The following is a 27,562-nucleotide window of genomic DNA, read 5'->3' as shown; positions in this document are numbered from 1 at the left end:
GTTGGCTTTACAAGGGATGATAGGAGTGGGGAGGGGAGGAAGATATTTGGCAAAGAAAAAAAAAGATGATTAAAATAAAAAAATTTTAAATCATGTATTAAAATTCAATGCCACTCATTTAAGCTGATTCAAGTGGAAGCTAGGTGGCGCTGTAGATAAAGCACTGGCTCTGGACTCAGGAGGACCTGAGTTCAGATCCGGACTCAGACACTTGACACTTACTAGCTGTATGACTCTGGGCAAGTCACTTAACCCCCATTTCCCAGCTCAAAAAAACCCCAAAACATTAAAATAAAAAAAATAAGCTTATTCAAGAGCTTATTTTTTCTTCCTATGATCTCTTGAACACATTTACCATGCCATGAAAAGGAACTCAAAATACTGAACGCTGGTTTTATTGGTTGACAAGGTAGAAAAGGCTTCCTATATTTACAGAGAGTTTGGAAGAAGCCTGGGCAGAAATGTTAACAAAAGCAGAAATGACAATACAGACAAGGAGCAGTGCGAGGAGCAGGTAACAGCTCTTCCGTGGGCTAAACTTGATACCTTTCCTTCTCCTGAGGGAAAAGGTGTTTTACCATGAAGGTGTCATCTACAAGGTTTGAGCCGTGTTACAAAGGGTGTAGAGTGTATGTGTGCATGGCTAGGACAAACCACCCCTGTCAGTGCCCCTAGGTCTGGGGATGGCTGAGCTGTTCTCAGACAAGTTCGACTTTGGCATTGGGGTAGACAGCTACAACGTCATAGCCCTCTGGGGGCTTCACCCGTGCCTTGGCGTGGGTCTCACAATACAGACGCTCCTCAATAAAGAAGTACCCTCGCTGCTTGAGGTTGAGACCACAGTCGCTGCACATGAAGCACTCTGGGTGGTAGAGTTTGTCCCGTGCCTTCACAATTGTGCCCCTGGGGAGAGAGGGAAAGGCAAGGAAATCATGATAGTTGTCTTTTGGAAAGATCACCACGTAGCACCAGCTTTCATCTGTTGTCCCTCCCCTGGGTTTTTTTTTTTGACCTTTATTAAACATACATTAAGACTTCAACAATGAAAATGGAAAGAAGGATAACAGAACCAGATACTGAATGCTGTAAAATTCTAATACCCAAGTTTGTCCCAGAAGAGAGGTGGGAAGATGCACCTCCCCTCACTTCTTTGTAGAAGTGGAGGATTATGGGTATGGAACACTGCATAGACTGCCAGATTTGGCTGATCTGCTATTTATTCCTTTCTTTAAAAATTCTTTGTTACAAGAGATGGCTTGTTGGGTGGGGGAAAGGGAAAGGGTTTTGCAAATGAAGGTGGTGTTAAAAGACCATATGTCCTACCCCTAAATCTCCAGGAAAGGGAAAACTCAGCATAACATATGGGGCTAATGTAGCCCACATCTAGGGTGCCCAGAACCTGTGTTAACACCTTTGGCACCAGCATGCAAACCACTGCTCATGTGTCTGATGGTCACAAGCTAGCTGTGGCCTGAATCCTTTCACGGGAGTTCTTGGAATCTATGATTCTCACAGATATCTTTCACAGTAACAGCTTACAAAAGCCTTTCTCATCATTGCAAGGGAACCTTCCCTAGCCCCAGAACTGACACAGAGGAAGATAGGGAGGAAGGATGTACTCACACAATGCCATTTCCACATCTGGTACACTCAGGGAGCAGCTGCAGGCTGCCCATGGGGCCACCTAGCTTGGAGACAGGAGATTTGAGGTTTCTGGGGCCACCTGTCCGATCTAGTCTCTCACCTGCCAAGTCAAGAAGGGACACATGTTGGACATGAACTAGGCTTGAACTCTGTCCTGACCATCAATCTGGAGTTTAGGGTAGCTGGGCAATGGAACAGGAGCCCAGAAGAGAGAGACAAACATGAATCACATTAGTCATTTGTACCACAGATGAGAACCCAGGAAAGATGGGGAACATGCATGCATCACTTGGGCACTTGCATGTGCCACAGGCCCATATCATACCCCATCTTATATCTGTAGGGTCTCAGAGCCACTGGGCTCTGAAAAATCACAAGTTTCTTTTTGAAAACCAAATCCTGGCTCCTTTTCAACAAGCTTGTGTCTCAGAGACACGGGGCTTTGGGATCCTTGGCTCAGTTCCTAGTGCCAGAGATATAACCATGCCTTTACTGCCTGATCCATCCATCATGTAGCCCTGAGAGAGAGAGCTGTAACCCTGGGACCCCATCTCTCCCTCATTCTTCTCAGACCCCCACCCTTTCTGGCTCCCCATCCTGTCTCAAGTGCCCTACTCTGTGAGAGGACCAACAGATTCTTCCAACCAACAGTCTATGTAATAACAGGGATGATGACTCAGTCATTCTGAAATCACTCTGTATTTATTTTGTATATATTCTGTTCTCACTTATCTGTGAACAAAGAAGGTAAGCTCCATGAGGGCAGGTATTAGTTGTCTCATTTTCATCTTTTTATCTCTTCTGAAAAAGCATTGTTGTTTTTTTTTCTTCTCCCCCATTGGTTTTCTCCTGTTCTTTTCCAATTGCTAGTATCTGATAATCAGTTGTGATGCTGCCCACCCATTCTGGACTGAGACCCAGAAATGGGATCATTTTAAATGATTGCTCAGAATGAAGGGGCCTCTAGGAAATAGGTATGTGCATCCTTATCTCCACCCCTTCAGATTCATCATTTTGTGGATAGAACAAACACCCCCACCCTAACAGATACACTTTACTACCACAAACTACTGGCTTTGGGAGGCAGGGATATTAAGCTCGCTATTTTGGCTGATTTGGGCCAGTAATCCAAGCTGAAGCATGTGGGAAGACAAAGGCTTCATGGATGACCTTTGGCTATTTCCAGAGAATCTGTATGTGTGATTCACCCCCAGATCCTGTACCCAACTCCTCTGCTTCCTGCCAACTCAATGTTGGATCTAACTGTGGGACCCCGTCATCCTTGGCAGAGACTACAAGGTCTTGTAGACCATACCTGGCAATCTGATGCTGCCTGAGGCAGGAGGGAGGGAAGGAAGGCTTTTAGATGCTACGTTTAAGGCTGATGTGGTTTTTTACTGAGGGCGTCCGAATTGGAGCATAGGGTCTTGCCATTCTCCCACCTTCTGGCAAGGATGTGGACACACAAAAGGACTATAATTTCTAAATCCTGGCACAAATATGGTAAATGTCCAGTTCTTGGGGCTGTGGTGGCTGAACTTACCAGGACAAACACCAGGGCAGGGCAGGGCAGAGGGGAGAAATCAGCCCGTGACCAGGCACAGACTCAGAATCATAGAGTGAGGGCTCATTAGCTCTGGGCCTTGCTGCTTAGCACATCCTGAACATAAATTTCTAGTCTGCCCTCTGGGCAGTTTGAGATGTCCAAAAGGCAGTTTTGTGATTCAAGCCTGGATTTAGAGAGATTAGGGATGGAAAAATAGATCTGAGAATCATCTGTATTAAAATGAAAATTTGAACCCATGGGAGCTGATGAGATCACCAGAAACTATAGAGATTATAGAGAACCCAGGACATAACCCTGGGGGGGACACTCATCATTATTCAGTCAAAAAGATCCAGTAAAAAAGAAAAAAAAAAAAAAGACCGAAAGATTGAAAAGGAGCACAGGTAGAAGGCGCACCACAAGAGGGCAGACTCAGGAGGACTCAGGGAGGAGAGTGCATCCAGAAGAAGAGGGTCAATAGTGTTAAATGCTTTTCAGAGAGGTGAAGGATGACTATTGAAAGAAGGACATTAAATTTGTCAATTAAAAGATCACTGAGGGGGTAGCTAGGAGGTGCAGTGGATAAAGTACCAGCCCCAGAGTCAAAAGGACCTGAGTTCAACTCCAGCCTCAGACACTTGCTAGCTGTGTGACCCTGGGCAAGTCACTTAACCCTGATTAACAATGAGAGACATCATTGGTAATTTTTTTGGGAAAAAGCAGTTTCAGTTGAATGATGAAGTTAGAAACCAGATTTTGGTGTATTTATTAAAGAGAACAAGAGGAGAGGAAGTGGAGGCACTGAATGTGGAGAGCTGTAGCAAGAAGCATAGGAGAGAGAGAGGATAATTGCCGGTAAGTGTCTTGGGATCTAGGGGAAAGCTTTTTCAGGTCTTTTTTTTTTTTTTTTTTTTTTTTTTTTTTTTTTTTTTTGCGCAGGGCAATGGGGGTTAAGTGACTTGCCCAGGGTCACACAGCTAGTAAGTGTCAAGTGTCTGAGGCGGGATTTGAACTCAGGTACTCCTGAATCCAGGGCCAGTGCTTTATCCACTGCGACACCTAGCCGCCCCCTAGGGGAAAGCTTTTTAAGGACGAGCAAGACCTGGGCATGTTTCTAGTCGGCAGGAAAGGTGCCAGCAGATAAAGGAGAGATGAGAGAGGCGGGGTGGTAAATATATCCTTTGAAGAAAGTCCCAGAGGGGTCTCACCTCAATCCCTGAACTCTTGACCACCCACAGGCAGAGGAGGTCAGAGTCTTTAGCTCTCTCTGACTCACCAATTGGCCTAGTCAAGCACTACACATCCTGGTGTCTGACCTGCACTGTCTAGCCCTAAAGTCTGTACCGTCTCAGATAGATTACTGCCTAACTAAATTCAAGGTGTGAGTTTTATCTCCCCCCACCCCAAGAATGTGAGCTCTCTGCTGGCCGGACCCAGGGCTGTGCCTCAGTCTAAGAAGGAGAATGATGTCCAGCTCAGGGGTCCCTTAGGAAGTTTAAAACGATACCCCAAATGCCCATAGCATCTCCCTTGAAGTGCTCAGCATCCCTTACTTTTTCTTAAATTCTCATTGGTGGATGCAGAGTCATTTTATTGTTGATGACACTGTATAATATCAATTTTATATGCAATCCTTCTAAAACAACTGTATATTGAAATGCTCATGTTTGCTGATGATTGTTAAGTTCACAATTTTAACCCGCACCCCCCCCCAATATTTTTAGAGGCTTAAAAAAAGAGAAAAAGAGAATGCTAGGTATCACATCAGACACTTAATCTCTCTAAGCCTCAGAGTTAGGAATTGAGCTCAGACAAGAGCCCAAGGTTCCTGGCTCTCAGTCCAGTGCTGACCACATCAGACTGTGGTGCTCCTAGTTCAGAGATGATCGATCCACAAGCATTGTCTAGAGGAAAGTTTTTTTTCTTTTCTTTTGAATGCTGCATTCTGAGCCCCTCCGTCCCTAACCCCACCTTACTACTGATGGGCGACCATAGGCACACAATTCATTGAGTCCATCCTTCTCATGAGGACACTGAGGCCCAGAGAAGTTAAGTAACTACTCCAAGTTCACACAGCTGGTTAGTATGGGGCAGAGCTGGGCTTTGAATGCAGGTACTCTCATTCTGCATCTTGGCCTTTTTCCACTATGTCATGCTCTGCCCATGGCAGGCATAGGACTGGGTGCAGGGAAGGGAAGAGACATAGAGCAAGAGGGGAAGTACAATCGGAGAACTTTGGGCACCTGAGAACCTCTTACCATTCTCCCCGGCTTCTAGCATGCCCTGTAGGTATCTGAAGGACCCAGACTGCTTGGGCTCGGAGGCAGGTTCTCCATATTCCTGGAGCATTTTATACACATCAGATTCCACATCAATGCCGTTCCTGCTCCTTGGGAGGGATCTTGTGGAGTCGGCGCTGCTGGGAGTAGGAGAGAGAGAAGGCACAGGTCCCATGTGGGAAGCTCAGCCTGGTTTGGGTCAGTTAGAGGCAGGGGGAGGTGGTGGGGGCAGAGTGGCCCTAGTAATGCTTCCTCGTGCCTCTAGAGTAGAGGAGAGTCTTCCCTGTGCTATCTTGATTGGAAAGAGTCCAAGTTGTTTAGAGATCAGGAGAAAGGATCCTATCTATGCAGGATCGCAGACTTAGAACTGGAAAGGAATGTAGGGGTTATAGAATCCCATCCTCACTTATTTCATCCATGAGGATACCAAGCCTCAGTGGTTCAGTGACTTCCCTGAGGCTGGTCAAATAAAAAGTGTGGCGGCCCTGAGATCTGAGCTTAGGTTCTCTGCCTCCAGATCCAACATTCTTTCCACTGCTTCATGATACTGGGATGGGAGTGTCCCGGTTACATGGTATTTAGGAGGGAGGCCTCCCAGTGAGCACTTGTAGCCCTTCCCGCCCTCACTGGGGTCCTGGAGGAGCTCAGGGCTCCCCCTTAGACAACACGGTCACCCACATCATGGAGTTCCTTCCTTTTCCATGTCTGTGTCTCTCCCATCCTGTTCAAATCCTACATGAAAACATGGCCAAGAGTTCCCCATTGTTTCAGGGGTGGAGAGCCAGGATCTTTATGAGTTTCACAAAATCCCTTGGGCATCCTGGGGGAGAAGCCAAAGTAAAGCTGAATGATTTAGTGCAGTGTTTTTTTCAAGCCTAAACTATGACTGGGGCAGTGTTGTACAGTGGAAGGTGCACTTGTTTGGGATTCTGAGGACCTGCATTCACTCTCCCAGAGTAACCTTCAGCAAAGCACTTTGGGTCTGTCACCTCATCTGTAAAACCTCATCTGTAAAACGAAATGGCTTCTAAGACCCTTTCTAGCCCTAAATCTATGATCCTACAATCACTTACTACCTGTGAGACCTTGATCAAATTATTTCACCTGTAGGCCTAGGTTTCTTCAACTATAAAATGGGAGGGGGAGGGAATTGGACTAATGTACTAGTGTTAAACTCTTATGATAATGCAACAGCCACATATTGACTTAGAAAACCACAAATTAACATTTTCTATGTTGTATTGTATTTTTATTTTGTTAAATGTTTCTCAATTACATTTTTGGGGGGGACTGGGCAATGAGGGTTAAGTGCATTGCCCAGGGTCACACAGCTAGTAAGTGTCAAGTGTCTGAGGCTGGATTTGAACGCAAGTCTTCCTGAATCCAGGGCTAGTGCTTTATCTACTGCCACCTAGCTGCCCCTTCCCAATTACAATTTTTTTTTTTTGGTGAGGCAATTGGGGTTAAGTGACTTGCCCAGGGTCACACAGCTAGTAAGTGTTAAGTGGCTGAGGCTGGATTTGAACTCAGGTCCAGTGCTCTATCCACTGCGCCACCTAGCTGCTCCCCAATTACAGGCAGGGGAGTTGAAGGCCTTGAGTCTGACACTAAACTGGACTAGAGGACTCAAAGGTCCCAACCCTAAATCTATGATCTTATACTGCAAGGTGGCAAATTATCTAAATTTTCTACAGATTTAGCTCTCAGAGCCTCAACATTCTGATCTGCAGAGAAGGCGGACTTGTTGAACCATAGAGTTAGAACTGACCCTCAGAGGTCATCTAGTCCAAACCCTTTATTTTACAGATTAGGAAACTGAGGTCAAGAAGACTAGGGAGGAGAAGGATATGAAGAATCATTTTCAAAATATTCTAACTATAGTTTTTGTTTTGTTTTTTTGGTGAGGCAATTGGGGTTAAGTGACTTGCCCAGGGTCACACAGCTAGTAAGCGTAAAGTGTCTGAGGTGGGATTTGAACTCAGGTCCTCCTGAATCCAGGGCCGGTGCTCTATCCACTGTGCCACCTAACTATAGTTTTTAAGGTTTTGGATAGCGTAAGTGTTGGAACAAAAAAATAAAAGCCAATGAGGATTAGTACTGTCTGGTGGTGAGGAAGGAAACACTGTCTTGTTCAGAGTAGAAGGGCTGAGTGCCTAGCAGAGGGTAGGGCCACAGCCCCAAATCCCTGGAGAAAACCAAGACCCAAAACACTACACACACCCCTGGCATCTTTAGGGCCCCCCAAAACTCTGACCCAGTGCACCCCTGCCCCAGGTACCCAGGTACTCCAGTTGACTGGAGCTAAAATTCCAGCATCACCACCAAAGTCTGACCTGGCACTACCCTTGACGCCCTTTATCCAAAAGGAGATCTGCATGTGCCATGCCCAGAGGAACTTGGAAGGAGGTTGCTTTTGTTGCCAACTTTTGGTCAGGAATTGAAGGGGGATCCAAAAAGTCCCACCTATCCTGTTTTTTTTTTTAATGGCTAAATTAGCATTTAGATTAAATTAACACTTCTTTCTCCCTCTCTCCTTCACAGAAATGGGGATGATGAATGCATAACATTGCATACACTGTCCGACCCATTTTATGTGTTACGTATTTTTGCCGAATCACTTCTTTTTTCTTCTTTCCTTTTTATTTTTGTTATGAGTGGTTCTCTGGGTAGGGGAGTAGGGAGGGAACTATTTGGAAATGAAAATGATGTAAAAATAAAAGATATCAGTACATTTTTTTTTTTGTAAAGACAATAATGTGTCTCAGAGCTGATGAGGGAGAAAGTATTGTCTGGTCAGACCATGCCTTAGACACGGACCCCTATCCCAGATCTCATAGGACAGATGCAATCCTGCGGCAGAAAAAATGAACAGTGGGGACACCAGTTACAGATCAAGTCTGGAAAAAGGGAAATAAGTCCCAGGAGGGGCTAAAGAACATGGAATTCTGGAAAACATAATTAGAGCTGGAGAGAAAGGCAGCTGGTTGGGTCTTTGATGGCCAAGTCTGTTGGTTGATTTATTGAACATTTAGCACCTGTTTCTGTCTAAAAAACAAAATGAAGCAAGCTTTTGCCCTTGTACTCCACAGGATGTTTCTGTCTTCCCTGAGCTTTCCCTAGAAAGTATATTTTATTGTTTGACAGGCAGAGTGGTATAATGGACAGAGAGCAGCTTCAGAGCCAGAAAGTCCTGAGTTCAAATCCCACCTGTAACACAAACTGGTTATGTGGTCCTGGGCCACATCTCTCGGCAATCTAGACTGTTGAGCTGTGGAAGACTATAAATTGCAGGAAAGGTGTTGCCTTGCTTTGGTAGTGGGAGTTCCTCACCAGGAGCTCCATAAACCAATGAAGTGACAGATCTAAGCCCTATTTTTCTTCCTCCCTAGGAGAAAAGACCCAAAGGACAAATGCCCATTGATGGACTCTCAAGGTACAATGAAGAATGTGTCTATTCACAGCTATGCTCTACTAAATTGTTGTTTTAAACTAGATGTTTAGCATCTGCTTCTTCTAGCCCAAACCTGCTTCTCAATTCCTGCCTGACTGGGATTGGGTGGCACTGATTTCTGTATAATATCTAAGAAAACACAAGCTTCTCAGAGAGAAAGCATCTGCGGCTGCTCCCTCTCGGGAAGGTGTCATTTCTTCTGAACGACCGAAGGGATTCACTTGAGACTAAAGCTCTACAATTTAGGAGGTGGAGTCAATAAAAACCAGGGTAGGTGCCAGGGTGGGGGTGGGGAATAGAAGCCCTAGGTAGCTACAAAAATGGGGCTACAACTGAAGTTTCTTTTTTCTTCTTCTTTTTTTTTTTTTAAGCAGGGCAATGAAGGTTAAGTGACTTGCCCAGGGTCACACAGCTAGTAAGTGTCAAGTGTCTGAGGCTGGATTTGAACTCAGGTCCTCTTGAATCTACAGCCAGTGCTTTATCTACTGCACCACTTAGCTGCCCCCTAGAACTGAAGTTTCAAAGGAGAAGTTAGAGCAGAAAAAAAAAAATCATTCCTGCAAGTCCAGTTTGGGTTAGGGGAGAGAGCAGGGAGGAGCTGAGGCTGGGGCTATTTTCCTGAGGAAGGGGAAGCTTACCTTGGAGAGCATCCAGGACCCAAAGGGCAGAAGTACTCATGGTGGACCCTGAGGCATCTGTTTAGGGAAGTGTTGGGGGGCAGTGGGGGTCAACTGGTCCACCTACCTGTGGGGTGGAGACACACGGAGGTTGCCCATCTGTGCCTGCAAACTGGCCTCACTGTTGTGGGAATAGAGGCGGGATGGTGTCCCATACTGGAGGCCCAGGCTAGTCCTACTGTCGGCCAGGCTTGCTCCTGAGGCTGAAGACCTTCTACTGTGAGTAAGTCCATTGTCCTAGAGGTAAGAAAATGTTGTGAGGCTGAGGCAGCTTAGGAGATGGGGGTAAACTGAGGCAATAGCAAAGCACACATCTACTCCAATCCTCTCTTCCCCACCCCTCCCCAAGACAGACATCTGGAACAGACTGCTGCCTTTGGCAGCATCGACTTGGCTCTTTTCTGGGTCACTGTTTTCTATTTAATTCAATTTGATTCATTTTGACAAGTGGTTATTACTCACTTGCTTTAAGCCAGGCCCTGGATGAGAAAGACAAAAATGTGGAACAGTCCCTTCCTCTAGGAACTTCCATTCTACTGGGGTTAGCAACACTGTCAGAATATGTTTCTGGGACTATAGGGGCTTCACAAGAGAATTCAACAAGCCTAATTAGGTTGCTGGAGAGGCAGCGGTAGGTATTCTCATGATTTAAACCATTTATTCCTCTTTCATGCACTTATTCACCCAGCACTGATGAGTAATTGCTGTAACCAGGCCTATAAAAGGCCCAAGGTAGGAGGACATTTATCCTCGGTTGTATACAAAGGTGAGTTGTGTCCTTCTTGCTACATAGGCAGTGAAGTGTTGATAAATGTTTTACAAACTGCTCTGGGCCAGGGGGTAGGGGGGGTGAAGGGGGGCAGTTAAACAGGACCCCACTTTTAGATTTAATCTATTTTCACCATCACTTTCTTAAGTCTAGACAACCAACGAAACAATAAATCAGGCCCTGTTGATTTCTGTTCACAATGAAAATTTAACAATTGGCTAGAGTCGTTAGCACTAGCTTCAATACACCCGAGGATGGGGCTCTGCCACTCACAAAGTGTTTTCTCAGGGCAGAGATTATCCAATATTGATATAATAAGATATAAGCACTTGCTCTGCACCAAGTTCCATGCTGGGGATGGCTCACACAAAAACGAGAGAAGCTTTGCTTTCAAAGAGCTCACGTTCTAAAAGAAGGACACAGGGGCAGCCAGGTGGTGCAGTGGATAGAGCACAGGCCCTGGAGTCAGGAGGACCTGAGTTCAAATCTGGCCTCAGATACTTAACACTTACTAGCTGTGTGACCCTGGGCAAGTCACTTAACCCCAATTGCCACACTAAAAATAAATAAACAAAATAAAAGAGGGACACAGTATATATAGGGAAGTGGAGGCCAGGGAAGGAAGTCTTAGGGTACGGAGCCCCAGGGAGTGTGAGTGGAACCATAGGACAACATGCCCCCTTTCAGTTGCAATGGTAGTACTGATTTAATTATCGTTAATAGGATGGAATTTGAACTCAGGACTTCCTGGCTCTGAAGCCACTCTCTGTGACTGCAATTATCTCTTACAAGAGCAAGACTCATGTGGATGTGGATGTGTTTGAGTCTAGGCTTATGCTTGTGTGTTCATGCATGTGCATGTGCACATGCACACGTGTGTGTGTGTGTGTGTGTGTGTGTGTGTGGTCGTGCGTGCCCTGCTGGATGGAATTAGAAGCATGGTTTGGGAATCATTGTTCCTATTTTAAAGGGGAAACTGAGGCTAAAGAGGGGGAAGGGACCTACCTAGAGGCTTATTTGTGCTCTTTTCATTAGAAGTGGCCCCCAAGCAGCTGAGGACCCTTTCCCCACTCTCTGAAAGCTCCCTTGGGCTATACAATTTGAAAAAAAGGCATCCAAATGTGAAATAAATTGGAAGAGGGCAGATCAGAAACTCCTAGGCTTTGCACGGGAATTAGCACCAAAGAGTCTGAATTAACCCTTATTGTTGTTGGCAAAGATATTGGAATGGTTTGCCATTTTCTTCTCCGGTGGATTAAGGCAAACAAAGGTTAAGTGACTCAGCCAGGGTCACACAGCTAGTAAATATCTGAGAAAAGATTTGAACTCAGGTCTTCCTGACTCCAGGGCTAGTGCTCTATCCACTGAACCATTTCTTGCTTCAGACTAAGCCTATACTCCTCTAAGAATCTCAGCTCCAACTCCTAAGTGAGCCCAAGCCTCTGATTAACATGGATATAATTTGTGAGTATCCTTATTCTTACCTCCCGCCCTTCATCGGCTGGGTGGACCAGCACTGTGAACCACATTTCCCTATAAAGGAGCTGGAGTTCTGAGTTATTGTGTGACACTGGAAAAGTCCTTTTCTCTGGGCCTTAGATTCCTTATCTATAAAATGAAGGTGTTGGACCAGAGGGCATCTTCCAACATGGAGATTCTGGTTTAAGCCATTAGAGCGGACAAGAGGCTGGAGGACCAGATTCCTCTGGGCCTGGGGGGAGGAAGCAAGGAATGGAGGAGCTGTTTTGAGGCTCACTCAGCCTCTGCTATTTCAGGAAGAGATGAGGGCTTCCTACCCACCTTCCAAAACCCTGTGTCACCAAATCCCTGCTTCCTGGCTGTGGGGGCACTTCAGGGATGGAAACAAGGAAGCTTTTGGAAGCAGTTTGAGCTGGGGGGGAGGGGGAAGAGAGGGAGAGAGGATTACAATGACTGGGAGGGTAACAGACAATTCAGCTGCTGCAGCTGAGAAAACAAATCCAGCCTGGGCGTGACAGCCACCTGCTTGGCCCTTCAAGATAATACTCAGTTCTGCTGCTCTCCTCTGTCCCCACCCCTCCAGAAACCCCAGAGCACCAAGTCTGACGCCGGTGCCCCAATAGGTTGGTTGGGAGGGGAGGGGGTGTCTGGGAAGAGTGAGAGAATGTATGTGAGAGGCAGTGGGAGGAGAGTAGTCTAAAGAAATCAAGAGGAGAAAAGATTGGAGAAAAATGCCGCCAAAGAAAGCATGCACCCACTGAAACACACACACACACACACACACACACACACACACACACACACACACACACACATTCACTCTCCAACGTGAACATGTACATATATACACCATTCCCCACCCCTTCCCCCCAAACATAGAGAATTCTCTTGGAGATGATCCAGGTTACCACAGTGTCCAGTGGAGAAGTTAGGATGGCAAAGACTGACAAACACCAGGGGTTTCCCAGCTGCCTGCAGCTGGCTCGCCACACACCAAGTCTGCCTAAACCCTTCTTGTGAAGTGTGTCTGCATTTGTTTGAATGAATTACTTAAAAACAGCATTACAGGCCAGACCAGGCATCTGCCAGCCAGCAAGAGAACTTCCTCTGTCCAGCAGGGCCCTTGTGTATAAAAGAGGCCCCGGTGCTGGTGCCCATGGGACATCTCCCCTGGCCTGTCTGACCCTCTGGAATATGATTATTTGAAGACCACTTGGCAAGGGCACAGGGAGTCAAGTTGGGGCCTGGGTCTCACACAGGACATTGTGGCTAATCCTTAAAGCAGATGATGATAGATAGATATCTGATAAATTCTCCCTCTGGACAAGGAATCTCTCCTCACCCTTTCTATGTAACCTACATCTTTTGGCATATGCTTTCTTCTCATCTCTCTGCCTCCTGATTTTTTTTTTTCTCTTCAATTCTGGTTAAGATGGCAATGTAAAAGTTTGCAGAGGAATCCGCCTCTCTCACACCTAATCCATCCAAGATCTACAAGAACATTTGATGGAATAATGTTCAAGAAAAATCCAAAGAGAAAATATAGTGAGCACCTTCTTCCAACCTACAACTGGGCAGAGAGACAACTAGAAGCCTGCAAATGTTGAGATAGAGCTTCTGTCCAGGAAAGACAGTGGTCAAGCACAAAAGAAAGAAGAGGGTGGATAGATTGGGCAGGCAACTAAATAACACTAGAAAACCAACAAATCAAAATCTCTCAACTAAACTCTAAAACTGAAATTCTGAAAAATCAAAGAAGAGGTTAACAAAAATGAAAGGAAAAAAACCCCACTCCGTTTTATTAATGAATAAAACAGCTTCTTTAAACTAATAAAATATATAAGCTAATCTGTTTTAAAAAGAGGCAGGGAAAGCAAATTGACAATTTAAAAATACAAAAAGGAGAAATCACACCTAGTGAAGAGAAAATAAAATAAATTATTAAAAATTATTTTGTCAAGGGGAGGAGCCACAAAGGCAGAATAAAAGACTCTCCTAAATTTTCCTTCAAAGAACGTTAAAATAACACTCAAAATGAACTCTGAAGTGACAGAACCAACAAAAAGGATGAGGTGAAACAATTTTTCAGCCCAAGACAACTTAGAATGTTGACAGGAAAAGTCTGTCTCACTGGGGTGAAAGTAGACCACAGTCTACTATAGGCCACATCAGCACAGGCCCATGCTAGGCAAGCCAGCAGCAGGCCTTTGGGGAGATTGGATTGGTAGCTTCCAGAGCTCTCAGCCTACAGACAGTAAGTGGGTTTGACAACTGGTCAGAAGGAGATTACAGGGGACCCTTTGCTAGCACTGGGAGTAGGACTCTGTTGAATTGCCCATACATAGTTCCAGGTCTCAGTCCTAGAGTAAGGAGGGGTTCTAGCAGGAGTGGGGACCTTAGATACAGTTCTAGGATAGAAAAGAGTACTTGTGGTTATTCACAGGCCTAATCAAAGGTCAGGAGAGCAGTGACTACACCTTTCCTTAGGTTATACCACCTTAGAATAACTGAAAACTTATAGACCCCCCCAGAACTAGCTCTGAAAACAGAAACATACAAACCTAAAGTTTGAGATCTATGCATAAGGGAAGAATTTATGACCAAACAAGCGATAGAGAGCATTGTGGGATATAAAATGGATACTTTTGATCACATTAAATTAAAAAGGGGTTGCACAAACAAAACCAACAGAGCCAAGATTAGATATTTTATACCAAGTTTCTTTGATGAAGCCCTCATTTTTCAAATATATAGAGAATGGAGTAAAATTTATAAGACTACAAGCCATTCCCAAATAGATGGTCAAAGGAAATAAACAGGCAGTTTTCAAAAGAAGAAATCAAAGCTATCTTTATTCATATGAAAAAACCCACCTCTAAATCATTATTGATTAGAAAAGTAAAAATTAAAGTAACTCAAGTACCATTTCACACATATCAGATTGACTAATATTACAAAAAAGAAAAATGATAAATATTGGAGGGAATGTGGAAAAACTGGGATGTGGGAATAATTGGTGGAGTTGTGAACTGATCTAACCATTTTGGAGAACAATTTGGAACTATGCCCAAAGGGCTATAAAACTGTGCATACCTTTGACCCAGGAATACCTTTACTAAATCTGTATCCCAAAGAGATCAGGAGAAAAAGGAAATGGACCCATATCTACAAAAATAATTATAGCAGTTCTTTTTTGTGGTAGCGAAGAATTGGAAATTGAATTCAATTGGGAATGGCTGAACGAGTTGTGATATATGATTGTGATGGGATACGATTGTGCTATAAGAAATGATGCTTTAGAAAAATCTGGAAAGATTTGCATTAATTGATTCAATGTGAAGTGAGCAGAACCAGGAGAATATTGTACATGGTAACAGCAATATTGTATAATGATGAACTGTAAATGACTTAATTTTCTCAGAAATATAATGATCTAAGGCAATTCAGAAGGACTTACGATGAAAAATGCTATCCATTTGCACAGAAAGAACTTATGGAGTCTGAATGCAGATCAAGGCATACTTTTAAAAAAAACCTTTTCTTGTTTTTTTTTTTTTGGTCTGTGTTTTCTTTCATAACATGACTAATATGGAAATATGTTTTACATGACTGCACATATATAATATATATAAAATTGCTTGCCTTCTCAAGGAGGGGCAAAGGAAGGGAGGGAGAAAGAGAATATGGAACTCAAAATTTAAAAAAAAAACAAATGTAAAAATTGTTTTTAAATGTAATTGGAAAAAATATTGAAAGGGATCAAAATTGTTTTGTCCAATTACATGGCAACAAAGCTGATAAAATGCAACACTCCTGCTAAAAACATCAAACAGCATAGGAACAGATGGACCTTTTATTAATATAGTAAATATTCCATATCTAAAACTCCAAGTCAGCATTAAATATAAGAGGGATATGCTGAAAGTCTTTCCAATAAGATCAATGATAAAGTAAGAATGTCTACATCGATACTATTATTTGATATAGTAGTAAGAATAACAGCTGTAGCAATAAGAGAAGAAAAATCAAATGAGGAAATATACAAGGGGGAAAATTATTACTCTTTGCAGATGATATGAAGTTCTATTTAGTAGACCCTTGAGATTCAAAACAATAACTTCAGCAAAATAGTGGAATATAAAATAAATCCACATAAATCATTAGCCTTTCTGAATATTATGAACAAAACCAAGATAAATTCCATTCAAAATAAGTACAAAATAAATAAATATTTGGAACTCTAACAAGACACACAGAAAAAAGTATGAATGCAAATATAAAACAGTCTTTACAGGAAAAAAGGCAGACCTAAATAAATGAAGATATTAATTGCTTATGGTTAGCTAACATATTAAAAATGAAAATACTATTTAAATTAATTTATTTTTCACTGACATACCAGTCAAAGCAACAAAAGGTTACATTATAGAACCAGAAAAACATAAGAACAAAATTCATCTAGAGGAATAAAGATCAAGAATCTCACCACCCTGTTGAAGGCCCTCATGCCTGGACTATTGCAGTAACCTTCTTGCTGGTTTTCCAGCCTTAGGTCTCTCCCCATTCCGGTTCCAGCTGTCCAATTGATCTTCTTAAAGTGAAGGGTGGACCATGTATTTTCCAAACTCCAGTGATTCCATATTATCCCCAAGGAACATCTTTATCAATGAATGCCTCATGTCCTTTGACTGTGCTACATGTGTAAAATTTATGGTTTCAACAAATGCCATCTCCCTTGAAATGATGTGTTGGTTTCCTCTGTCCATTTCCTTTCATGTACAAAGGCAATCTCAACAATGGGTCAATGCTTCAAGAAGTCAAATATGCTGAGTGTTAGTCACCTCCCTGCTGTCAGGATGATGGCAAGTCCTAGTTTTACTATGCTAAAGTGAGGATAACTGCATTTACTACTACCTCATTTGGTTGCTGTGTGGGTGAATTGGGGAAAAAAGTATGTAAATATAAATATATATGTGCATATATATATACATATATATGTGCATATACTAGCTTCAAATTGTCAGGAGCTGTGCAAGGAGTGATGATAATTAAATGTGAAGAGATGTAAATCATAATGTTTGGAGTCGAAGATAATCTCAAGGTTAAAAACAATGTGAAAAATATACATATGTGTATATATACAAATACATACACACACATATGCACACATATATGAACTGAGTCTGAAACTGTGTTGTTTTAAGAATGATCCCCTTGGGGGCAGCTAGGTGGCGCAGTGGATAAAGCGCCAGCCCAGGATTCAGGAGGACCTGAGTTCCAATCTGGCCTCAGACACTTGACACTTACTACTTACTATCTGTGTGACCCTGGGCAAGCCACTTAACCCTCAATGCCTGGCCAAAAAATAAAAAAATAAGAATGATCTCCTTGTCCAAGAAGTTTGAAATGGAAAACCCTTGAGAATAGATTTGCTTTGGCACTCACTATATGACTGCCTGCCTGCCTGGGTTTCCCCATCTATAAAGTAGGGATATTAACTGCATCTATCTCCCAGGAATGTTGTGTGAATAATATGAGATGATATCCATAAAGTGGTTTGCAAATTTAAAGCACTTTTAAAATGCCTATTGTTATTATTCATTATGATGATTTTGATTTTAGGAAGCTGTAGCATGCACATGCCACACCCCAGTAAACTGTCTCAGCAGATGGACTAAACTAGGTTGAGACTAACTGACAGGCCTCAAACTTGTTGGTGACTTCTGGGGGTGTCTACCCCAAGCATGTGAAGACTCTCTCCCAGTGGAACGGCTGATGAGGACAATTTGCTCCAGCGACCATGAAGGTGGCTAAAGCAGTTGCTGTGACATGTTTAGAGTTTGACCAGGCATGGGAGATGGCAAGGTCATCCACTGCATCCTGGGCCATCACTAGCCATCTTAACTTTTGTCCTCCCACTGGACTTCGATGACTCTGGAAGGGAGAGTGATGCTACGCTTTGAACAACTCTGCCTCACTTAAATCCAATGCGCTGGGGGCAGCTAGGTGGTGCAGTGGATAAAACACTGGCCTTGGATTCGAGAGGACCTGAGTTCAAATCCAGCCTCAGACACTTGACACTTACTAGCTGTATGACCCTGAGCAAGTCACTTAACCCTCATTGCCCTGCAAAAAAATAAAATAAAATCAAACCACACTCCCTGGAAAAATTAATTAATTAATTAATTAAATAAATCCAATGCACCCACGGGTCAAAACATCACCTTGTGATGTCACTGGTCCTCTTTGAAAACAAAGGACCACCACCATCATCAATGTTATCTCCAGGATCAAATATAAAATCTTCTATCTGGCTTCAAAACCTGGCTCCCTCTTACCTTTTTAGCATGTTTACTCTACATACTCTGTGATCCAGGGACTATGACTTCCTTGCTCTTCTTGGAACAATAGACTCCATCTCGAAGCTCCATGTCATTTCATTAGTGGTTTCCCATGCCTGGAATGCCTTTCCTACTCACCTCTGCCTCCTGGCTTCCCTCTTAGCTACAATCCCACTTTCTGCAAGAAGGCTTTCTCTGCGCTTCTCCCACCTTATAGCTAGTGCCTTCCCCCTGAGATTATCTTTACTTGATATATCTTGTTTGTATAGAGTTGTTTGCATGTTATCTCCCCCATTAGTATGTGAGAGCAGGGATTGTGTTTGCTTTCCAGCATTTAGCAGAGTTCCTGGAACATAATATGTGCTTAATAAATGCTTGTTGACTTGATTAGGGGCAAAAACTCAATTAAAACTACTGAGAAAACTGGAAATCAGTTTGGCAGAAATTAACATTTGCTCTTAACAACTCTGGCCATAAAGAACAATAAATAAGCTCCCAGAGGATACATGGACAAGACATTAAAGGCCTTATCATAAATTAGGAACAAAGAAACCGATGCCTTTCACAGCTGTGGAAAGGGGAGAAATCCTTGACTAAACAAAGGATAAAGATGATTCTGGGAGAGAAAATGGACAACACAAATGAAATCAATATGGTTAAAATTTGAAGGAAAAGAGTTAACTGGGAAAATTACTTTCTAATAAAAATCTGTTATCTAAAACATAGTTCAAATAAGAATGACAGATATAAAAGATAAATCAAAGGATATGAACAGGGATATTCAAGGAAAAAAATCTAAGTGATAAATAGCCATTTTAAAATGCTCTAAATTATTAATTAAAATTAAAACAACTCTGATCTCCACTTCATACCTAACAAATCTATAAAGATGGTGGAAAAAAAGAGGAAGTGAAAATTGTTGGAAGGGCATCGGAAAAGACAGGCACACTTATGCTTTGTTGGTAGAACTGTGAGTTGGTTCAGGGGAAGACCACATATGTACAAAAAACCTATATATTAGCTTTTTATGTTGTAGCAAAGGACTTGAAACAAAAGGGGTGCCCATCAATTATAGCATGTGTATATAATGGAATATTACTATCTCATAAGAAACTATGAAAAAGATGGTTTCAGAGAAATCAAGGAAGACTTGTATAAATTGATGAAGAGTGAAATGAACAGAACAGAAAGAACAATTTATACAGTAACAATAAAATTGTAAAGAAAAACAACTTGGAAGAACTCTGACAAATTCAGTGACCTACTATGACTCCAGAGGATTAGTGATGAAACATGCCACCCACCTCCTAATGGATGAGTGATGGACTCAAGGTGTCAAATGATACATCTTTGAACATGGCCAATGGAAGAACTTGTTTTGCTTGACTGTGCTAATATGTTAGGACAGTGTTTTCCTTTTTAAAAAAATGGATGGTTTGTTTGGGGGAAAAGGAGAGCAAGCAATAGTTTTGCCAAAAAAAAGGAAAGCAAGAAAAGAAATGAAAGAGTTATTGAAGCATTGTTGAGAAACAGACAAGCAGGACAGCTTTGAAAACAACATGCTGAAGTTATATTCTTTTTTTGAAAAAAGTAAGCTATGGGGGCAGCTAGGTGGTGCAGTGGATAAAGCACTGACCCTGGAATCAGGAAGACCTGAGTTCAAATCCAACCTCAGACACTTGACACTTACTAGCTATGTAACCCTGGACAAGTCACTTAACCCTCATTGCCCTGCAAAATAAATATAGATAAATTTAGAAAGGTATTGAGTTTGACCCTGATAACAAACTATGCCTGCTGTTTAAGGACCAGCCTTACAGGTTGGAGAGGCTCTTCAATAGTAGGAGGGCCACCAGATGATTAATTCTTTGACCACGTTACAACTCAGAAAACAAGGAAAAATTGAAACTGGCTCTTAGTCCTGGGTGACTCTCTTTACATCCACAATGAAAATGTAGAGGGGCAGAAAAGGGAACAGAGGATGCTAAGAACTCCATAGTTTGTAGACGATAACCATTAGTCATTGGTATTTTAAATGCTATATCTCTGTCAATGATCAATGAGCTGATACACTACTGGGGAAACTGAACCACATCCAGATAGACATACCACAAATGGAACCAGAAGGTATAAGAAAGTCATGGCTAGATGGCAGACAAGCTCAAAGGTTCTCCTTGGAAAGGCAAATAAAGTAATTGGTTTCTTCAACAAATGTAATTGGGGCACTCGATCATCTTTCCTTGTCATGCTCATGAGGAACATAAGCAAAAAGTGTCATAAATAGTAAGGGCAGATGTCATCAGAAATGATCAATGTGTTGATTTATCTTCCTTAACTATTCTTTATTATAATAGGGTTCTATTCAGGGAAGGGGAAGGCAATAGGGAATGATTGATGTAAAAAAGTATCAAAAATATTTTTTAAAAACCTCAAAGCCCATCAAATGAAGATATTAGCATCTTATTTAACAACAACATCAGTTGAAGAGGATGAAGAGGTAGAGAAATTCTACAAGTATTTCTTGCAGAGAGGTGAGTAGAGAGTAATTCCATGGCAATTTGGCAAAGCCATTCGAATCAAGTCAACATGAAAAGGTGAGTTCAGGGGAGGAGATACTTAACAAAAGTTCCGATATATGATAATTCTAATCTAGACCTGCTGGGGGCCTCAGAGTCATTCTGTTGATACATATATATTACACACCCAGTATGTTCTAGGTACTGTGCTAAGTACAGGGAATACAAATATGAAAAAGAAAATGAGAGGGGGCGCAGGTAGGTGGCACAGTGGATAGAGCACTGGCCCTGGATTCAGGAGGACCTGAGTTCAAATCTGGCCTCGGACACTTGACACTTACTAGCTGTATGACCTTGGGCATGTCACTTAACTCTCATTGCCCTGCAAAAAAACAAAAAAAGAAAGAAAAAAAAGAAAAAGAAAATGAAGCTTGCAGTCAAGGCGCTTATAACCTAATGGAGGAAGGAGATGGGGAGGATAGGGGCACAATGGAAAAATCTAGCAGAGTGCAGCCAGGTGAGAAATAGAGACAGCTGGCCTGGAGCCCCCTTTTTTAATGGAGGTTGTTGGAGGAGCTCTCTATACTCCAATTGGAGTAAGGGGATGGCAGGAAAGAGGGTACTGATGAGGTGTGAGTTCTGGGGCTGAAGTGAACTTGCAGGATTAGGAGGTTCCTGGGTCATCATGAAAAAGTCCAGAAGAGTAAAGCTGGGTGGGAAGTGACCTCATGTTCAACCCATTCATTTTTTTTAGATGAGGAAACTGAGGTCCAGACAACACACAGTTCATAAACATCAGAGCTGAGACTTGAATCTAGGTCATCTGACTCTAGAACTAATGGTCTTTCCATGGTCCCATAATGCTTTTCTGCAATGAATTGCATCAAAGATGATGCTGGGGGGCAGCTAGGTGGTGCAGTGGATAGAGCACTGGCCCTGGAGTCAGGAGTACCTGAGTTCAAATCCGGCCTCAGACACTTAACACTTACTAGCTGTGTGACCCTGGGCAAGTCACTTAACCCCAATTGCCTCACTAAAAAAAAAAAAAAAGATGATGCTGGTTCTGCCAAATGACCCACTGTGTGACTTGGGCTAGTAATATCCCTTCTCTAGACCTCAATTTTCTTTTCTGTATATGGAAATTAATTTGTTTATTCAGCAAAACATCTCCTCTTCCCTTATATTCATAGAATACTGTGCTTGACAGAGACTTGGAGATTAAGATGAGTAATTGCTGTTACCTGCCCCGAGGAGCTCAGTCTTTTATCAGGGTTTGGCACAAGTATAAATACACAGAATAATCTCTCTCTACTAGACTATTGTGAAGGCAAATGAGATAATGGATGGGAAACCTTTAAACAGCAGGTAGACTTGAGAAGTAGTGGAAGAATGGGAGATCATTGTCATGGTCATAGTGCCATCTTAGGTCCCATTCTGGATGAGACCATTCATTTAACTGCAACATGTTAATATACTATTGCTGTGTCTATAGTTTCTGTGGGAGAGGCTATTGATGCTAATGTTACACAAGAAATATTTATTATATAGCATTTGCTTATTGTGGGCGGAGGAGGGTGCTAGGCCCCCAAAGAGGTACAAAGATGAGGTAATATACAGTTCTTACCCCTGCTGAGTACCCAGTCATTCAAAAGCATGCTGCTCTGGCCCAGTAAGGGTGTACCCTCTCTGCTGCTAGGAGCCTAGCAGCCCAAGAATGTCCTGAACAATACTTTCTCAACCCAAGTCAGCCAAGTTTGTATTTTTATTCCTGTTTCCTGCCCTGCTGATGCCTAAGAGTCAGACAGAGGCAGCAGCTCATACAATGATTGCATAAGAAAGAATTCAAGCCCATGACATTTATGTTAAATAGAGAGAAAACTTTTGTCATTTTTGGATTTATGATGCTGCCAGGATGTGCTCTGTAGCCAAAAGGGAGTGTTCTTTTACACACACACACACACACACACACACACACACACACACACACACACAGAGGCATACACAGATGAATAATAGCTGACATTTATGCAATGCCTACAGGCTACAAACGCATACAATCTCTTTTGGACCTCAGGATAGCTCTATGAGGTCATCTGAGAAGGTATTATGATCCTCACTTTATAGATGACTTTGAGGTTCTAAAGTGCCTTAAATTTACCAGGAAGTGTCAGAGCCAGGACCCAAACCCAAGTCTTGTGCTTGAGAATTTGAGAGTCAAACTTTAAAAAACTGAATGCTAAAAATAAACCAATAAATACAAGGTAATTAGGGAGGGCACTAGCAACAAGAGGCACTACCTTCATACAGAAGAGGTTTCTTAGGCTCCATCTTAGAGGAAGAAGGCCCCTGACTGCAAGCCATGAGACTTTTCCTTGGTGTCAGGAAGTGACATTTGTTCATAGGTACTGTCAATCAAGGCTACCAGCCAATTAGCTTGGAGCTGTGTTTGTGAGTGGATGGGATGTTGCCAGTTTCACAGGAGGTTTGTGGGATGAAGGAGGTGTGGCTCACTCTCTTTCATGAGGACTCTCATGGAGAGTAGTGCTAAAATGCATGCTCCCTGAGATAAATAGATGTAGGCATCTAGGCCTCTTTCTCTCTCTTCACCAAATTCTTATTTTCCTTAATAAATTCTTAAAAGTCTAAACTCTTGTTAAAGCTTATAATTTATTGGCGACCATTCATTAGATATTTTAGACAGATTAGCTAGAATTTTAGCCCCTTACACTCCTTATTTCTTCCTCTTAAAATCCCTCCCTTCCTCTAAGATGGAGCCTAAGAAACCTCTTCTGTATGAAGGTAGTGCCTCTTGTTGCTATGAAGGCTGTGTCTTATGTACTACATAAGTTTGTACCATCCAGGTACCATGGAATCCCATACCAGCCTTTATAGTCTGTGGGGGAAAAATTATTAATAAAGGATTTCTTGGGCAGCTAGGTGGCGCAGTGGATAGAGCACTGACCCTGGAGTCAGGAGGACCTGAGTTCAAATCCAGCCTCAGACACTTAACACTTACTAGCTGTGTGACCCTAGGCGAGTCACTTAACCCCAATTGCCTCACCAAAAAAAAAAAAAACAAAAAAACCCCACAAAAATAAAGGATTTCTTGGGGGACCTAGAGATCAGTTTCAGTTCTTCTCTTCCCCCTCATCCCTCACCCCATCCACTCCAGAAAGTCCAGTTCTTGAGGAACTTCAGCAGATCTTATTTGGGACAAACCCAAGGGAACAAAAGAAATGGAGATAGACTCTTTCCTCTAGTTCAGTGAAGGATTGATGGGATCAAACCACACCCAGATACTGGACTTAACCTTTGCCCTTCAGTGAGGGTCTTTTGCATACTCTTCCCTGATGTCATCTGTAGAATTCATTTTAATTTAGACTACCCTCAAGTCATGTCAACCAATCAAATTAAATGACCAATGTATAATGATCTGCCTCTATCAAAAGAAGATAAAACCCTTGTCCATGCTGGGGTCTCTCTCTGGTCTCTTGGCTCTTAGCTCTTGGCTCTCTCAGCTGTGCTAGGCATGCGCTGTTGGCTTGGCCCTCCCTCTTAAGACAGCATAGGTCTGACAGCCTGAGACCATAAGAAATTAGGGAGACACGGGGTCAATCCTTTACTGATACATTATATTAATTAATAATAAATGCTTACTAGGGGCAGCTAGGTGGTGCAGTGAATAGAGCACCGGTCCTGGAGTCAGGAGTACCTGAGTTCAAACCCAACCTCAGACACTTAACACTTACTAGCTGTGTGACCCTGGGCAAGTCACTTAACCCCAATTGCCTCACTAAAAACAAACAAACAAACAAACAAAACAAAACAAAATAATAAATGCTTACTGCCAAACCTGGTACAATGGCAATTAATTAAAAAAACAAAGTTATAGCATAATTTTATAAAACACAAGTCTCTATGTTGTATGTGAATTATCTAACACTAAAGTATATACTACTCTGCCTCCCACAGATTTTGAGCTCCCTGAATACAAGGTCCAGGCCTATTCTTTCACTGGGGCTTCTTCTGTGTCTCACAGACTAGTGGCCCTCTGAGGGCAGAGTCTATGTCTGTTCCTTCTCAGGCTCCCTCCGGACTTCATTGTCCCCATACTATGACAAAATCTGAGAGCAGAGCTGAAATCTGAGGATTTGGAGCTAAAAAGGGTTTTCAGGGGCAGCTAGGTGGCACAGTGGATAGAGCACCGGCCCTGGAGTCAGGAGGACCTGAGTTCAAATCCACCCTCAGACACTTGACACTTACTAGCTGTGTGACCCTGGGCAAGTCATTTAACCCCAATTGCCTCACCAAAAAAAAAAAAAGGGGTTTTCATCTAGTCCAATCTTCACTTTTACAGGTGAGAAGTCTGACTCAGACAAGTTAAATGATGTATCCAAGGTCATATGGGTAGTAAGAAACAAAGCCAAGGTTTAAACTTGGCTCCTTGGACTCAAGATTCTGGAATACACTGGGAATACATTTCTTCTGGCAAGAAGCCTAGCGCTACAAAGAACACACCAGAGAGACTGACTGAGATGCTTCCCCTAACCCTAGGAGAGGATATAAGGCCTGGGAGGGCTCTACAGCCAGGTGGATTGGATCTGGCCTGTGGAGAGCAGCCCATTCATGACAGCATGGAAGACTGGGTCCATGCCAGAGCTGGACATCTAGATTTCAGAAGAAGAAAGAAAGAACATGTTAGTGTGTCTCTTTGGGGCCTGTGAAGTGGTGTAGTCACATATTCAGTCACACAGTCGATCTCTGCAGAGAACACTTAACTACCTGCTGAGCACAGCAGGCACCTTGCTGTCTGCTTGGGAGGATAGGCCGTCCACAGAGACTTCCAGGGGCTTAATTAGGGCTTTGTGTCTGAGCCATCTTGGCAAGATGAGGCATCCTCCTTCCTGAGACATGACTACAAGGGGAGGAGATAGAGATACCAGAATGCAATTTTGCCTCTCCTTTTACCTCCTGGATTTTGACAGTCTCCCTGTGTTTATGTCTACATATGAAGACTTTGGAAACTTTGTATTCTCTGGAATTCCAAATTCCTCCTTTATTTTAGTATCCCTCCCTCGAGGGCCTTCTCCACCTCTCTTCACTTTTTTTTTTTTGGAAGGTAACTATTTAAAGAAAGATGGGTTGTGGAGTGCAGTTCTATTGGAATCCATATTTAGTTGCATTTTCATATCTTCCTCCTTACTTCTCCCCATGCCCTACTAAAGACCTGTTAAGGCTAAAATTCTAGTTATACTGTCTAAAATATCTAATGAGTGGTCGCCAATAAATTATAAGATTTAGCAAAAGTTAGACTTTTAAGCATTTATTAAGGAGAATAAGAATTTTATAAAGAGAGAAAGGCCTAGATTTCTCCATCTATTAAAGGGAGAGAGCATTCCTAGCTCCACTCTCTGCCAGAGTCCACAGGAAAGAGCGCGAGTCAGAGTGCCAGGCTCCCCATTCTTCCTCCCATAAGCATTCGTCACTTCCAGACGCCAAAGAAAAGACTCATGGTCTGGCCCTCAGAGACCTTCACCTCATGGCAGAGCTTTTCTATAGTAAGTCTCCAGCAGGTGGCGTCATTCCAATCGTTACAGACCTATCATTATCCCAGGTGTGAACATTGCATCTGATTCAGTGTAGAGTCTCTCACTGATAAGAGACCTTTTCAAGAAAGGCCACATAGAAACCTCACTCCTTTTCCCGTTTTCCCTTCTGGACCTCTCCCTTCTCCCATCTCTCATGCCATGAGCCACTACAAAAATCCTCTGATACCTCACTGAGACTTGTCTGTAACCTGGGGTTTTCCAAGGCTATGTATGCTGGGTGGTGGGAGGAGAAGGAGACAAACTATGGCAGGTAGAGTTAGAGTTACAAGAAATGTAGTTCAGAAATGAATTCAGATTGAATTCATTTTACAGATAAAGAAACTAAGGTCCTGAAAAAATAAGCGACTTATACAAGGTGAAATGGGTAGCTAGGTGACACAATGGCAAGAGTGCCCCCTGTATTTGGGGTCCAGGCCTAAGCTGAGGAGGTCTGGTCCTGCTTTGTTAGGCAATTGGCATGAATTGCTTAATAAATTGATATGCTCAGAAGATTGTGGTGGTGGGGGAGTCAGGAAGACATCTTCTCAGTTAAAATCTGGTCTCAGATACTAGCTGTGTGACCCTGGGCAAGTCACTTAACCCTGTTTGCCTCAGTTTCCTCAGCTGTAAAATGAGCTGGAGAAAGAAATGCCAAACCACTCCAGTATCTTTGCCAAGAAAACCCTAAATGGGGTCATAAAGAGTCAGACACAACTGAAATAACTGGACAACAACAATTATTAGGAAATTTTCCCCAACATTGCAATGAAATTGGTCTCTCTACATCTTCTACCTGCTACTCTTGGTTCTGCTCTCAGGGACCAAAAGAACAAATCTAGTTCTTCCATAAGACAACCCATCAAATATTTGAAGATGGCCATCATGTTTCCCTGAAATCTTTGAGCTTGGTCCACTGAAGGACTGTCATCTGTCATCTGAAGTCCAGCCTAGACATGTGTAGAAACTACCCAGAATATAAGCCATCAAGGGGTGGGTCTTCCAGGCACAGTAATTCAAGAAGATGGTTTTATAAGGAACAAAGGGTGAGAGGTTGCAATATCCATCAGTGGAGGGAGAACCTGTGTTGGTAAAACTGGGGACTCCAAAGTTATTTTGTTGTTGTTTTGTCCCATGAGACTATTCCACTCAATCATCTCTGGTTCTGTTCTCTTGTTTTCCAGAGAGCCTCAGACCCAGCCAGTCTGTGGCTTCATAGCCATTTTAGCATTTAAAGGTTCGATGTGCCTCATGGGACTCAGCTCAACTCTTCCT

The 27,562-nt window shown here is 42.8% G+C and overlaps 1 protein-coding gene across 2 annotated transcripts in view; it reads right to left on the bottom strand.

The window, feature by feature from the left end:
- Positions 1 to 373: 373 nt before the first annotated feature.
- Positions 374 to 27,562, bottom strand: part of PDLIM4 (PDZ and LIM domain 4) — a 111,218-nt gene continuing 84,029 nt past the window's right edge. The window contains exons 4-7 of one of the 2 annotated variants that reach the window (XM_043986562.1): positions 9,665 to 9,834; positions 5,449 to 5,609; positions 1,624 to 1,744; positions 374 to 903 (exon numbers count right to left, since the gene is read on the bottom strand). In XM_043986562.1, coding sequence (XP_043842497.1) covers positions 699 to 903; positions 1,624 to 1,744; positions 5,449 to 5,609; positions 9,665 to 9,834 — 657 coding nt within the window. In that variant the 3' untranslated portion in view covers positions 374 to 698. The remainder of the gene's footprint in view (positions 904 to 1,623; positions 1,745 to 5,448; positions 5,610 to 9,664; positions 9,835 to 27,562) is intronic. The other variant, XM_043986563.1, reaches the window with a different exon arrangement.

The sequence above is a fragment of the Dromiciops gliroides genome, chromosome 2, assembly GCF_019393635.1.
Source record: "Dromiciops gliroides isolate mDroGli1 chromosome 2, mDroGli1.pri, whole genome shotgun sequence".
Taxonomy (NCBI): Eukaryota; Metazoa; Chordata; class Mammalia; order Microbiotheria; family Microbiotheriidae; genus Dromiciops; species Dromiciops gliroides.
Note: the sequence above shows the minus strand (reverse complement) of the source record. Positions and strands in the feature narration are given on the sequence as shown.